The sequence below is a fragment of the Alexandromys fortis genome, unplaced genomic scaffold (genome assembly GCF_014885135.2).
Source record: "Alexandromys fortis isolate MF-2015 unplaced genomic scaffold, M_Fortis_MF-2015_v1.1 scaffold_1, whole genome shotgun sequence".
NCBI classification, from domain to species: Eukaryota; Metazoa; Chordata; class Mammalia; order Rodentia; family Cricetidae; genus Alexandromys; species Alexandromys fortis.
In genome coordinates, this window is record NW_026067927.1 from 34,510,460 (window position 1) to 34,522,970 (window position 12,511).

The window sequence follows — 12,511 nt, forward strand, 5'->3', positions numbered from 1 at the left end:
GGGAACAGAGAGAGTTTGTGCTTTCTACTTCCTGCCCTTTGTTTCTGGGTGCTGGTCCTTTCCCAGGTAATGAGTTCAGCATTCATTGAGCAAACCCTGTTGGGCGCTTGCTATGTGTCAGACACTGGTCTGGCTCTGGAGATAGGTAGGAGGTAAAAACACTCCTGTCACTGGCTTTGAGGCATTGACATACCTAAAACTGGCTATATGGTTGTTGTCTCTTGGCTCAGAGGAGTGTGGTCGGCACTGTCTGGGGTCAGGAAAACTTCTGGCAAGAAGGGAAGTTTGAGCAGGCATTACAGGTGGAGCAGAAGCCACCAGAAGATAGATGTGCAAACAGCTCAGTGGGGCAAAGGGTCCTGACTTCAGGTGGCTTCAGCTAAGGAAAGAACTGGCCACCTTGGCTGGGAACCCAGCCTTACCTTTAACTCAGGCCTGGTGGAATTCCAGGCCTCAGTGGCTGCTGAGATGTCTACTTGTCTGGCCTTCTGCCATCTCCAGTTTACTGCTTCAGACCTCACCTTGTGTTTGGCCTTGCTCTGGCCCTCTGCTGTGGGAATAACAGAGCAACTCCAGGGCCACCCAGAGCTCTGAACCTGTCCCTCATCCCAGTCAAGGTCTCGGACTCCCGTCTCTGCAGAGGGGGATCTGTAGGACCAGGAGCCAGGCAGGGTGGAGTAGGGTCAGCCACGTGGCATGCTGAGTGTTGGCTTTCTTGGAAGAAAAACGGGTGTTGTCAGCCAGAATGTTGAACGGAGGCAGGGCCTGGAACAGGATGTGCTAAAGCCCTTGAGGGATTCCAAGTTGTCAAGATGCCACCTGATGTAGAGGGAGTCCCCGGGGTGAGGCCAGAGGGGAAGCTCAAGCCCCAGACCAAAGGCAATATTTTCCTGAAGCAGTTCTCACTGCCTGCCTTCCTGGGCATCCACATTGCCTGGGGAGCTGAGACACCCAGGCCAGAGAGACCTGCGAAGAGCCATCACCTATGAATAAGCCTTTGGGAGCCCCTCCCCCAGCTCAAAGCAGTTGGGGGGCACAACACACAGGGCTGGGGAACAGCCCCCCCCTTCAGACCCAGTCTGTTTTTGCCAAGGGGCGGGGCAGAAAAGCAGCTGGCCATCCTGCCCCTGGCTCTGACTGTGCTCGCCTCACCCAGGGGTGCTGGGAGGATGGAAGGAGCGGGTGGTAGGAAGAGGTAGCAGGGTGCTGGCTGTGCTGGTGAAAGAGCTCGCTTCTGGCTGCAGCTGTGGGAGGCCAGGTGACATCCTGCCCCCGCCCCTCCTACCCTGCTGGCTGGGATGAAGCCTTACTTAGTAAATGCAACCTCACTAATAGCTTTGATTAATCGCACCTCATATTTTCGTGGTACTTTTAAAAATAAAACATTTGAAAACATGTTCACACCCACCCTGGGCCTCTGAGATACACAGGAAGCTCCTATCTTCCCCACAGCAGTGAGGATAGTCAAGCTCAGCTTCACGCAGAGACATGTCCAACGTACCTGAGTAGAACTGAGTATCCTGCAGTACGAGACCTGCAGCTGCCGGTGGGCTTCTCTGCCCGCTCTCTGGGTCTTCTTGTAGACCAAGAAGGAAGGGCTACCTTGCACAGCTGTTAATTTTTAGGGAGAATTGGGGTCATTCAGTCATTTAACAAACATTTTACAGCCATCTAAGCCAGACCTGGGCTCCTGCCCATGGGAGTCATGGTCTGAAGAAAGGCAGTACGCAGTCAGACCCACCACAGTTCTGTATGGAGCCTGTATCCTGGAAGGAGGCTCATGGGATGGAGCAGATGCTCAGGTGGGTGACTGTCCTGACTTCATCTCTGCTGTGATAAAAATATCAAGACGGAAAGCATCTTCCCTTTAGCTCGCAGCTCCAGGTGACAGTCCGTTATTGTGGAGAAATCAAGGTGGCGGGAGTTTGAAACAACTGATCACGTGACATCAGTCAAGAGCAGAGAATACAAGAATGCTCAGCCAGCTTTCTCTGCTCTCATACAGTCCAGGATGCCCTGCCATGAGAATGTTGCTGCCCTTGGTGGGTTGCATCCTCCCCCACAGACGTGTCCACAGACAGCCTTATCTAGACAGTGCCCACAGACGTGTCCACAGACAACCTTATCTAGAAGATCCCTCATCAAGACTATCTCCCCGGAGCTTCTCAATTGTGGAACGTTGATAGTTAAACTAGTCCCCGTGACATTGTGGACCTGAGACCCCAGACGAGCAGGCTGCTTCACTGATACATCCCAGGGGGACACTGATACATCCATGCCTACCCTCCCCCAAGGTACTGTCTTTGCATGTGAAACCCCAAGTTCCTCCTGGGTCTTAAAGTCCTCTATTTCTTCTTCCTCTGCAATTTTGTGACACACACCCACATACACACGCCCCAAGTCCTTCTGCTCTGACCATGCTGGTCTCAAGCAAGCCCAGTTAACTTCCTGTACCCTTACTATACCTTTTTAAACCTAAGCACTCTTTAACCTGGCCATGGCTCAGAATCCCCTCCTGAGCCTGCGTCCCTCTGGGTCCCTCTGGGTCCCTCTGGGTCCCTGCTACCCCATCTGAAGTATCATCTCTCCCTTCTCCCACACTCCTGTCGGTATGGGCAGTGCTTGAACTGGGTTTTGTTTTCCCAAGCCTCTCGGAGAGGGCTGCTTGTTTTCCCAAGCAAGAGGGCTGCTTGCCTGCCTCTGCAGGGTTCCAAGCCCAGAATGGCCTCAGGCACTCACTTTGGGTGCCAAATAAGTGTTTATTTCCCGTCACAGAAGAGGTAGCAGGTTCCCTTACCCAGGACTCTCTTGCCTCTTTGTGCCACTGGCCCTAGGGATTCATCTAGTTTTCTTCCTGTTTGTAGCTACCACCCTCTGGCCCCCAGCCTGTCTCTTCATGTACACACACTTGCACATACATGTAGACACTCATGCTCACCCCTCATCCCCAAGTAGACATGGTGAAGGGGACTGCTAGGGTGTTGCTCCTGTCTTGCTGGGGGCAGCATGGGCAGGAGTGCCAGCTTCTGACAAAGTGAGCAGCCAAACTCTCTCGAGAGAAGCAGGGACGACTCCTCACTTCAGGGCTAAACCATCCCACGTACCTGGCCAGCAGTCCCTGGTGACCACAGCCTAACAGCCTCACAGCAGCCCTAGAAGGCTACTGGTTCTCATCCTGTGGGTGGGAAAGGCCAGGTTGGAGGAACTGGGCTGAGCAGGCTTCCAGATGCAGCTCCAGGAGCCTCCTGCAGTCAAAGTGTGCCCCGTGTTTGGCCCTCAGCAGCCCTGGGGATGACAGCAATAGGCATCCATCCCCAGTCTGCACTGTGAGTACCTATCCTAAGTAGCTTTGAGACAGACAGCAGGGACCAGGACTGGGGAGGACAGAAGTTTTGACCACCCACCTGTGTCTCCTGTGGTGAGAGCTGCCACGGCAGTGAGGGTAGGCCCCAGTGCAGAGGGAGGATGTGTAGTCTTCAGGCTGAGATGGGCGTGGGAGGTGGGAAGTCAGTACCTAAGAGTAGGCCTCTCTGTAACCAATGGGGAGGGGTGACAGATGCCAGAATGGAATGTTCAGGGCTACCGCCAGCCAAGGGTCTTGCCCCTATCTTCAGACACCCCCTCAAGCAGGCGAACAGTGGAAGCAGAACCAGCAGGCCCGCTGAGGCAGCAGGGAATGGGATGTCTGAACCAACTAGAGGAGTCAAGTGCTTCATAGCAGGGTCCTAGGTCATTTGGGTCTGAGTTTGCAGTGCTGGGTCCCGTCCTTGATGGCAGGGGTCATAGAGAAAGTGGTCAGTGTAGTTGGCCCACACCGTGGCAGGAGGCGGCTAAGGCTGTCCATGCTACGTGCAGTGTAGTTCAGGTATGAGAACTCTCAAACATGTGGGCAGGGGTAGTGTGCAGATGCCCACCACGGGGGCTACCAAGAGAGAAACCAGTTCTGAGCACCCAGAGAGCACCCTGCTGTCCCTAGAGGACTTGGCCCAAATACACCACTCACCCATAAGTGTCCTTGACAGAGGACAGGGCTACAGCCTGGAAGGGACCCCTGGGGCCTCCTGATAAATACCCTCACCCCAGAAAGGGGAGGGAGACCACACCAGAGTGGTGTGACGGAGGCCCTGGAGAAGTGAGCTATGTCCCTTATTGGTCACAGTACATTTATTTTTCATTAGCAGTTAAATGCAGACATGAGGGATTGTGCTGGGTTCAGCGGGCGGCTGACGTGAGTAGGGCTTGTCGTGCTGATCGATAGAGAGGCGGGAGACTTGAGCGCCCACTCCCTGCCTCACACCCCACGGGGGACCCGTGCCCATCCAGCTCTGATCAAAGAGACAGGCCCCAGCTATGATGCTGAGCCTCCGCCAGTTAAGGGGAGGTCTGCAGAAGCCGACCCAGACCTGCCCTGAAGACCTGTGGTGGCTCCGCAGGGCCCTGCCTTGAGGCTAGCTTGGCTGTTCATGTGTGCAGTTCTGGGGCTACTGAGGTGCTGTGGCTTGTCCAATCTCATGTCTTGAGAGGCTAGCATGTCTGCCAGCACTCACTTACATACACCCACGTTCTAGAGCTGCCTCCTGAGCCCCCAGTCCCCACCCCACTCCCACACCTTTGCTCTCCAGACCTCAGAGGTCTGCATGCGCCTTAAAATGCACCAGTGAGCCAGACTCAGACTTCAAGCATTCCCTAAGCTTGAAGGCTGTGGGTGGAGCTTAAGGGTGGAGCACGTGCTCAGTCTCCAGCACCACCCACCATCCCAGCCACAGAGAGAGAGAGAAAGAGAGAGAGAGAGAGAGAGAGAGAGAGAGAGAGAGAGAGAGAGAGAGAGAGAGAGAGAAATTAAGTGGGTCAGAGGGTGGTCTTCCAGAGGGCAGGGTCAGAGCTGGGGTTCTAGGGAAGGGACTTCTGCATAAGGTCTGGATTCTCCCCCATCTGTCCTATTCTTCCACGTTCCGGGACCTAACAGGCTCGACAGAGGGTGGTCTGGGAAGGGCAACTCCATTTTCCTTGCCTGCCTGTGTTCTCGCCTTTATTACAGCGCCGTAAGAATGTTGGGGGGCGGGGGGGGGGGCTGCAGAAACTCACGGGAGGAAAGAACAGGTTGGCAGACGAGGGGCCAGGGAGGCAGGGGCAAGGGAGACTTAAAAGAAGGAACGAGGTCTGGAGGAAGGGCAGAGGACCGTGCTAACAGCCTCCACCTTCCTGAGGAGGCTGTTCAGAGCAGCCTGCCTCTTTAGGCAGAACCTCCACAAACCACTGGAGTGACCCCATCTCACAGATGCAAAGTCAGTGACTTCACCTAACTTCCCAAGGTCACCCGTACCGGGGAACAGAACACACTTCCTGGGAGTGACCCCACTTTCTATGCCTAGAGGCCCCATTGATGTGTGTGTTGGTGGGAAGTTGCTGCAACTTTGAGGGCTGGTCAGGCCAGCTGGGGCTGCTCAGTGATCGGCATTCCCCACCCTTTGGGGCAGGGGTCCTGCTGGTAGACAGACATCTCAGACTGCTCTGGGGGTTTACCTCCACCCATGCCTCAGAGCCAATTACCCGTGTAATTAGTAACAAATGACCTGTGGGCTGGTGGTGGGTTTGAGTTAAAATTAGAAGGAAACCCATATTCGGGTCTCCTGGAGTGGCTGGGAAGTGGCTCAGGGCCTGGAACTTCCAGGAAGACTCTTCCGGCATCCACCCTAACATGCCCCCCATTATCCTCACCAACCCTTTCCCTCAGTCCATCCCCTTGTTACCATACAAAATTCCATCCCGGGTACATTCCCCTGCCTCTCTCCACTCACCTGGTACTTTAATGGCACCTATCTGACTTGCCAGGGCCCTCCACCTTCACCTAGACCTGCTGGGACACGGGCATGCAGGGCCAAATCCCAAAACTTCTCCTAGGAGAATATGGGGTTTTCACTACTGTCTTTTATGTCCAAGGCTCCGTGAGTGCTGATACCTGCCTTAGCCACCCTGGGCCACCCTTGTCTTCAGAAGGTCATGGGCCCTTTCTTACACTGACTTGCAGATAAGGACACAGGCTAGGAAATGTTTTCAGTGGCTCAGCCTGCACTTAGTTATTCCCTTGGTCCCACCCAAAGCCAGGCTTTTGCTACGCCAGCTGCCTCGGCCGGTCTCAGGAAGGCCCGACTTACCTCCTCCCGTCCTCCTCCCACAGGTGCCCAGCAGAGTGCCACAGTGGCCAGTCCAGTGCCTGGTGGCAGCCCAGATCTGCTTCCCCACTTCCTGGTGGAGCCCGAGGACGTGTACATTGTGAAGAATAAGCCCGTGCTGCTGGTGTGTAAGGCTGTGCCCGCCACCCAGATCTTCTTCAAGTGCAATGGGGAGTGGGTACGCCAGGTGGATCACGTGATCGAGCGCAGCACTGACAGCAGCAGCGGTGAGTCCTGGATGGAAGGCAGCTGTGGTCACTGGAAGACAGCAGCTGGCCCTGAGGGTCCGTGAGCACCTGCAAGCTGCAGGACCAGGTGCAGCCGCCTCCTGGCTTGTTTCTTTCTAGATCACCAGGGAAGGCAGAACCCCCACACCTGGCACTCTGTGAATATACAAAGGTCTTCTCTGGGACGTCACTTGACCATTAGCTTGGGACATAAGAGGGAAGCCCACACACACACACACACATTCATCCACTGAAATGGCCCAGGGTCTCCCAGCAATTAATAACATCAGGGAAGCCTGTCCAGAGGCGCCTGAAAAGAAACGGGGTAGAACTGAGTAGGCGCCACACGATAAGAATGCATTCTCTGGTTGTTTTTTGCTCTCTGTGCAAGCACACTTGTGTCATTTCACAGTCCCTCTGCTGGGGACACAGTCCCCCAAGAAAGGCAGGCAGTAGCTGACTTCTTAGTAAGAGGAGAGCAGAGTTGAGGCATGCTCCTCCGGGGGAGGCTAAGTGATGGAGAACTCAGAAATGGCCAGAGAGAGAAGAGGTAAAAAATACCCTGACCAAGGACATAGCCCAAACAAAGGCCAGCCATGCACACAAGAGAACCCAAGGAATGCCACTGACCTATGGCATTTCAGACCGCAGAGTGACGTGACCAGAACCGTGGGTGACACAGGATGGGGGCCGACAGAAGCAGACCCAAGGGGACTCAGCTGACAGGGGTGGAGGGGCTCTGACGAGCAGCAGGCAAAACCAAGAAGTACTGACCCTCCTGTAGGACAGCAGCTCGCCCCTTGCCAGCCCCAGTCTCAGGTGACAGGTGGGTCGAGAGCCCTGCACTGGCTTCCAGTACTCCCCAAAAGCAGGGCCTCAGAGGCAGCCATACTAACACGAACAGAACTGATACTAACGGCCACTAACACACATGGAGCCTTCTGGCTTAGGCCTGCATCTCTTTCCACCACAGCCTCAGCCAGCCTGAGATACAGCATACACCCCAGGAGACAGCCCATTTGAGATGTGTAGGCCACCAGCGTGAGGGTGAGCCACAGTGCCAGCCAGACAGACAAGCAGTTCTGGGATCAGGACCCAGGAAGGTGACCCAGAGTGTGGCCTGTGCTGCAGGGAAGCGGGAATGGGTGGTGGCTGCCCTAGGAGGAGCTCTAGAGGAGGGATAGCATCCAAGTTTAGAAGTACATAGAAGGGATAGGGTGAGAGACGGAACACCGACCCTTGACGATGGCTTGGGGTTGGATGGGAAAGTCAGCCTGGGGTGCAGGCAGATGTCAGGACAACTGGAGTCAGATGTGTGCCGTGGGAGGATGGCGCAGGACAGATGGTGAAGCTGCGGTCTGGGAGGACAGTCAGAAGTGCTCGCTATTGTGAATGCAAGCCGAAGAGCCCTGGATTCAGACAGCATAACCTAGTCCCCGGAAGCAGTCTGGTCAACAGAGGGGGCCGAGCGAGGCCTTGATTGACCCTGACCTGCCCAGGACCCCCAGAGGGCTCCAATCAGGTTTCCTAGCCCACGAAGAGGATACCCATCCCCTGCCACCAGAGTTCACAGAGGTGGGATTCCTCCCCACCCTGTGCCAGCTCAGCCCCCCAGCAGAGGTCCTAAGGACTCTCTACTCCCCTGGCCTATTCCTTAGGTTAGCAACTCCTGGCTGAGCGCGGCATCCTGTACTGATTCAACTGTATCCATACCTGCTGCTTGCCGTTTCCTTCCTGCAAACCCCCAAGTGTTCACTGCATACCCTTGTGCCAGGCTAGGTACTAAAGATTCGGCCCCCACAGCTCTCAGGCTGCTGACTCCCGCCTGCAGGAGGAAGCTGGGGAGCATAGCTCAAGAAAGGTCTTGATAGTAGCAGTAGCTCCCAAGACTAGTGGTGCGGATGGCCTGCTGACTGTGGGTGCACCTCCAGAACCCACATTATCTGGGCATGAGAACCGCAGGAAACACCCTCAAACCCCGAAGCAGTGTTTTAATCTGTGGACTGGAAGTTAACGGTCTTTTCAGGTTGAAGGAGAAACTGTAATTGCATAGGCAGGGTACCTCTTTATGTCATCGTGAACCCTGCCGTGGACCTGTCCATCCCCCCTCATCTTGCTGTCGCATTGTCTGCCTGAGCAACCTTGCACCTTGCAGCACACACATGGACAGTCCCCACCCTATACTCCCATTGGCGCTTGTGCTGGCTGTCCTTCCACATAAACAGAAGCAGAATCATGGGGACTTATCCCACATAGCCACCAGGTCCCTCTTCTGCCTTGAACTTCAAGGCTCAGGCTACCAATGGCCAGCACATCAGAGTTCCCCGAGTTAATTTTCTCTCAGCTATGAATCAGAGTGCCACAAGGCCAGGAGAAAGGCTTTCCCTAACTATGCACAGAGGCCATGGCAAGAAGTGTCTTGCAAGTACACATACCAGACTCTGAACTGGTCTGGTCAGACAGGTGTGGCAGGGGTTAGCAGTCCACACAGACCTGAGCCCTGGTCACTCATGTGTAAGGGCTACGGTGGCACAGGAGAGTCTCTCCCAAGGGACAAATGCCCATCCTTTGCCTTCGCTTCCCATCCAGAAGGCCAGGGGAAACCTGGAATCTGTAAAAGCAAGCACTGGCCTCTGATACAGAATATAATTCATTGTTAAATTGGGTGCTTCTTAAAATCAGATAGAAGGAGCCCACTTTGACTTCAGAGTGCCCAGCTAATCCTCCACCTCCCAGAAGCACTCAGCAAGTCCCCACTGCAGGTTCCCACGTGTGCATTCTGCATTCATACACATACACAGCCCTAGTCCAAGCACCCTAGGGTCCCTGCTTCCTCTCCAAGACTGTGGCACCCGCTCATATTTCCTAGTCAGGATCCGCTCCCAGGAACCAGGCTCCTTAACGAGCTGCTGGAAGGCAGGGCAGGGTCTAGTGTTCCCCCTCCCCTCAGCCCTCAAAGCTTGTGGATCTGAAGGTGCAGCCTGAAGCTAGGTCACTGTGGATGAATGCCCTCCACCCCTCCATTCACGGCAGCAGGAAGAAGATGTGGGGAGGGGGCTGAAGAAAGACAGAAAAACAAAAAAAGTACTTGGCTTAGTGCTGTGACTCCCAAGCTAAGCTTCCCCTATGTGGTGAATAACCTCCGTGTAAGGGAGGCAGGGGCTTGGGGGCCATCAGTAGGCCTGCCCCCCCGCAAGGACACTCAGAACAGGCCAGAGTGTTCTGGAGGTGGTCCATCCCTGACCCTGAGACAGAAGAAGGGAGAAGAGGCCCTGCTCCACCATGAGCCCAGCTTGGAGGCCCCAAGTGTGCCGTGAGCTTGACAGATAGCTGAGGCGCCCAGGCCCAGTGAAAGGCACCTTGGTTCTCAGCCCCACCCAACCCGACACCCGAGAGAGTAGGAACATCAGGAGAAAGTGTCCACAACAGAGATTGGTTGCCTACTAGTCATAGAAGCCAGAGGAGACTGTGGACACACATACACACCTGTAAGAACTAGCCGGGGGATGGGACGAGCGATAGAAACATCTGGTCCCAGTGCTACAGCTGGAGAGACTCCATGAGGGTCTGGGAAGGGGTCAGGGAGACAGACATGTTAGAGAAATGAAGAAGGAAAACAGTCTCCCAGGCTGGCTGGCTCAGCTGGGCTCCCTGCTCCTGCAATGCAACCCTAATTGAATTTCTCTGTTAACAATGGAAACACATTGGCGGCTGGCCTCTCTCTCTCTCTCTGATAAGCCAGTGACCCAAGGGAAATTGGGGTCAGGAGGAGGAGAAATTGGAAACAAACAGTCTTTTCTCACTCCTGGGACAGCGGTTTTGGCTGTAGACTAGGGGTGGGAAGTGGCATGGAGACCCAGGCATCCTCCATTCTAGGTTGTCAAAGAGACTGGTCCCCCTCCCCGAAGCACCCCACTGCCTGGTTCTGGATACTGCAGCAGGTGGGGATCTGAGTGAGGTGGCAGAAGGGTTTGTTCGGGCACACCCAGACTCCTCCAGCCACCAGCCCTCTTGACCCTTACTTGCTGACCTTTGCCCTCATACTGTAACACATACCCACCCATGGATGGATGATCACACTTAGACCACCCCAGGCGTCTGTAGAATATAGACCACAATGGATTCAGACCACCCTGGTGCTTGTGGCAGATCAGGTGTTCTCTGCACCTGCTGCTCTATCCAGAGTGGGGCACCCCCATGGAGCAGAGTTGGAACAGTTCCAGGGGAGGGAGCGGCGTGAGTGAGATACCACCCTAGCATGTGGGAAAGCCTGAGTCCCGGGAGTCTATTTCCATCCTGCCTAGCAGAGTAATGATAATAGCTGTTTCGTTATCACCTGTCAGATCTACCTGCTAGCCCTCCAGGGAGATTAGCAGACTTTCCTACCCTCCTGTGCCTACAGAGAGCTCAGCCTGTTTGCTCCACCCTTCCTCTAGGGGTTCCTAGAGGCCAAAACCTGCTGACCAAAGCTCCCAACTTCAGAGATTTTCCATCAGTGACTTACTGGACACACAGGCCTCAGATGACAAAGTAGAACAACGGAAGTCCTAGCAACCATACTCCGTGTGTCCAGGAGATATGTCAGCATCCCTTTTAGTCATGCTGGAGTCCCCTCCAGACTGAGGGGGGCTCACAGTGTCCGCAAACTGCTGTTGGTGGTACAGGGTGTCAACCGTCTAGGACAGGGAGTCTCACTGTAACCCTTGAACCAGCAGGGCTGCCGACCATGGAGGTTCGTATCAATGTCTCGAGGCAGCAGGTAGAGAAAGTGTTCGGGCTGGAGGAATACTGGTGCCAGTGCGTGGCGTGGAGCTCCTCGGGTACTACCAAAAGTCAGAAGGCCTACATCCGGATTGCCTGTGAGTCTACAAGAGTGGACCCTTGAGGGTATCCCCTGGAGAGGGAATGGCAGGCTTCCTGGAGGTCACAGCCTTACCTTGATGGGTGGAGGAGATGTCTGGGGACATAAATTCTCCCCGTGGTCCCCTGTGAACTTGGTACTTTGTTCCGTCACAGATCGTGGTTCTTGCAGGACCAAGGGCCAAGAGCCAGTTGGGCTAAGCCAGACATTTAAGGATACTGTTTTCTTCCTCCAGATTTGCGCAAGAACTTTGAACAGGAGCCACTGGCCAAAGAAGTATCACTGGAGCAGGGCATTGTACTGCCCTGTCGCCCCCCAGAAGGCATCCCCCCAGCTGAGGTGAGTGGGGCTGTAGGACCCACTCTACAGGGTCCCAGGGCCCCCAGACCTCCTATCCCATCTGAAGTCCAGGCTCCTGGCTGCCACCTCCGCAGAGGTCACTCTGTCGCCTGGTCAGGCCAGCATGGCTTCTCTCCCCAGGTGGAGTGGCTTCGAAATGAGGACCTCGTGGATCCCTCCCTTGACCCCAATGTGTACATCACACGGGAGCACAGCCTAGTGGTGCGGCAGGCCCGCCTGGCCGACACTGCCAACTACACCTGCGTGGCCAAGAACATCGTGGCCCGACGCCGCAGTGCCTCTGCTGCTGTCGTTGTCTATGGTGGGTCCTGGGGCTCCCCAGTCATAGAAAGAGGTACTGAGGTACCATCAGGGAAGTGATATGTGATTCGTAGGATGGCAAGGCATGGAGCAAGGGCCAGGCTGACCAGACAGTGTCCTGACTAGGAAAGAGGCCAGAGGTATGTCTGGGCAGAGGGAGGGGACAAGTGTCAGACACAGGTGAATGGGGCGCACAGTGCAAGAGGTGAAGAGGCAAGATGAGGCTCAGAGGAACTAAACAAGTCATCCTTGTGCTTCTCAGGCCCCAGAATGGGAAGTAGAGTCACATAAACTGGGACTCCCAAGAGCAGGCAGAGGGAGGTCGCACATGATCTGCCCCTTCAGAAGCTGGGCTCCAGCTGGAGGTGCTCTGTGAGCTACAGTTTAGCCTGGCTGCCCTGAAGCTTGCCAAGAGAATAGAGTATCTGAAGGTGCTGCCGGGCCTCAGGGTCCAGCAGCCTGGGCTTGGCCCTCCTCAGCATCCCCCAGCACAGCGGCCCGCTCACTCCCTGCTCACAGGCCCTTTGCCCTCCTGCCCCATCCCTTGGACCAGCATGTCTGAGGAAGCCCCCGCTCCCTGACCCCAGTCC

At 55.3% G+C, this 12,511-nt stretch overlaps 2 protein-coding genes across 6 annotated transcripts in view; one reads left to right on the forward strand and one right to left on the reverse strand.

Annotated features, from left to right (window-relative positions):
• Unc5a (unc-5 netrin receptor A) overlaps positions 1–12,511 on the forward strand; it is a 55,402-nt gene that overhangs the window by 34,883 nt on the left and 8,008 nt on the right. For 3 of the 5 annotated variants that reach the window (XM_050144478.1, XM_050144475.1, XM_050144477.1), the window contains exons 2-5: positions 6,179–6,400; positions 11,116–11,259; positions 11,497–11,600; positions 11,742–11,922. In XM_050144478.1, the coding sequence (XP_050000435.1) occupies positions 6,179–6,400; positions 11,116–11,259; positions 11,497–11,600; positions 11,742–11,922 (651 nt within the window). Of the gene's footprint in view, positions 1–3,525; positions 6,401–11,115; positions 11,260–11,496; positions 11,601–11,741; positions 11,923–12,511 lie in introns of those variants that run through there. The other 2 variants (XM_050144474.1, XM_050144476.1) reach the window with 1 other exon arrangement.
• The window catches only part of Hk3 (hexokinase 3), a 35,873-nt gene continuing 29,641 nt past the window's right edge, over positions 6,280–12,511 (reverse strand). The window contains exon 20 of the mRNA XM_050144472.1: positions 6,280–6,407. The gene's annotated coding sequence lies outside the window, so the exon portion shown is untranslated. The remainder of the gene's footprint in view (positions 6,408–12,511) is intronic.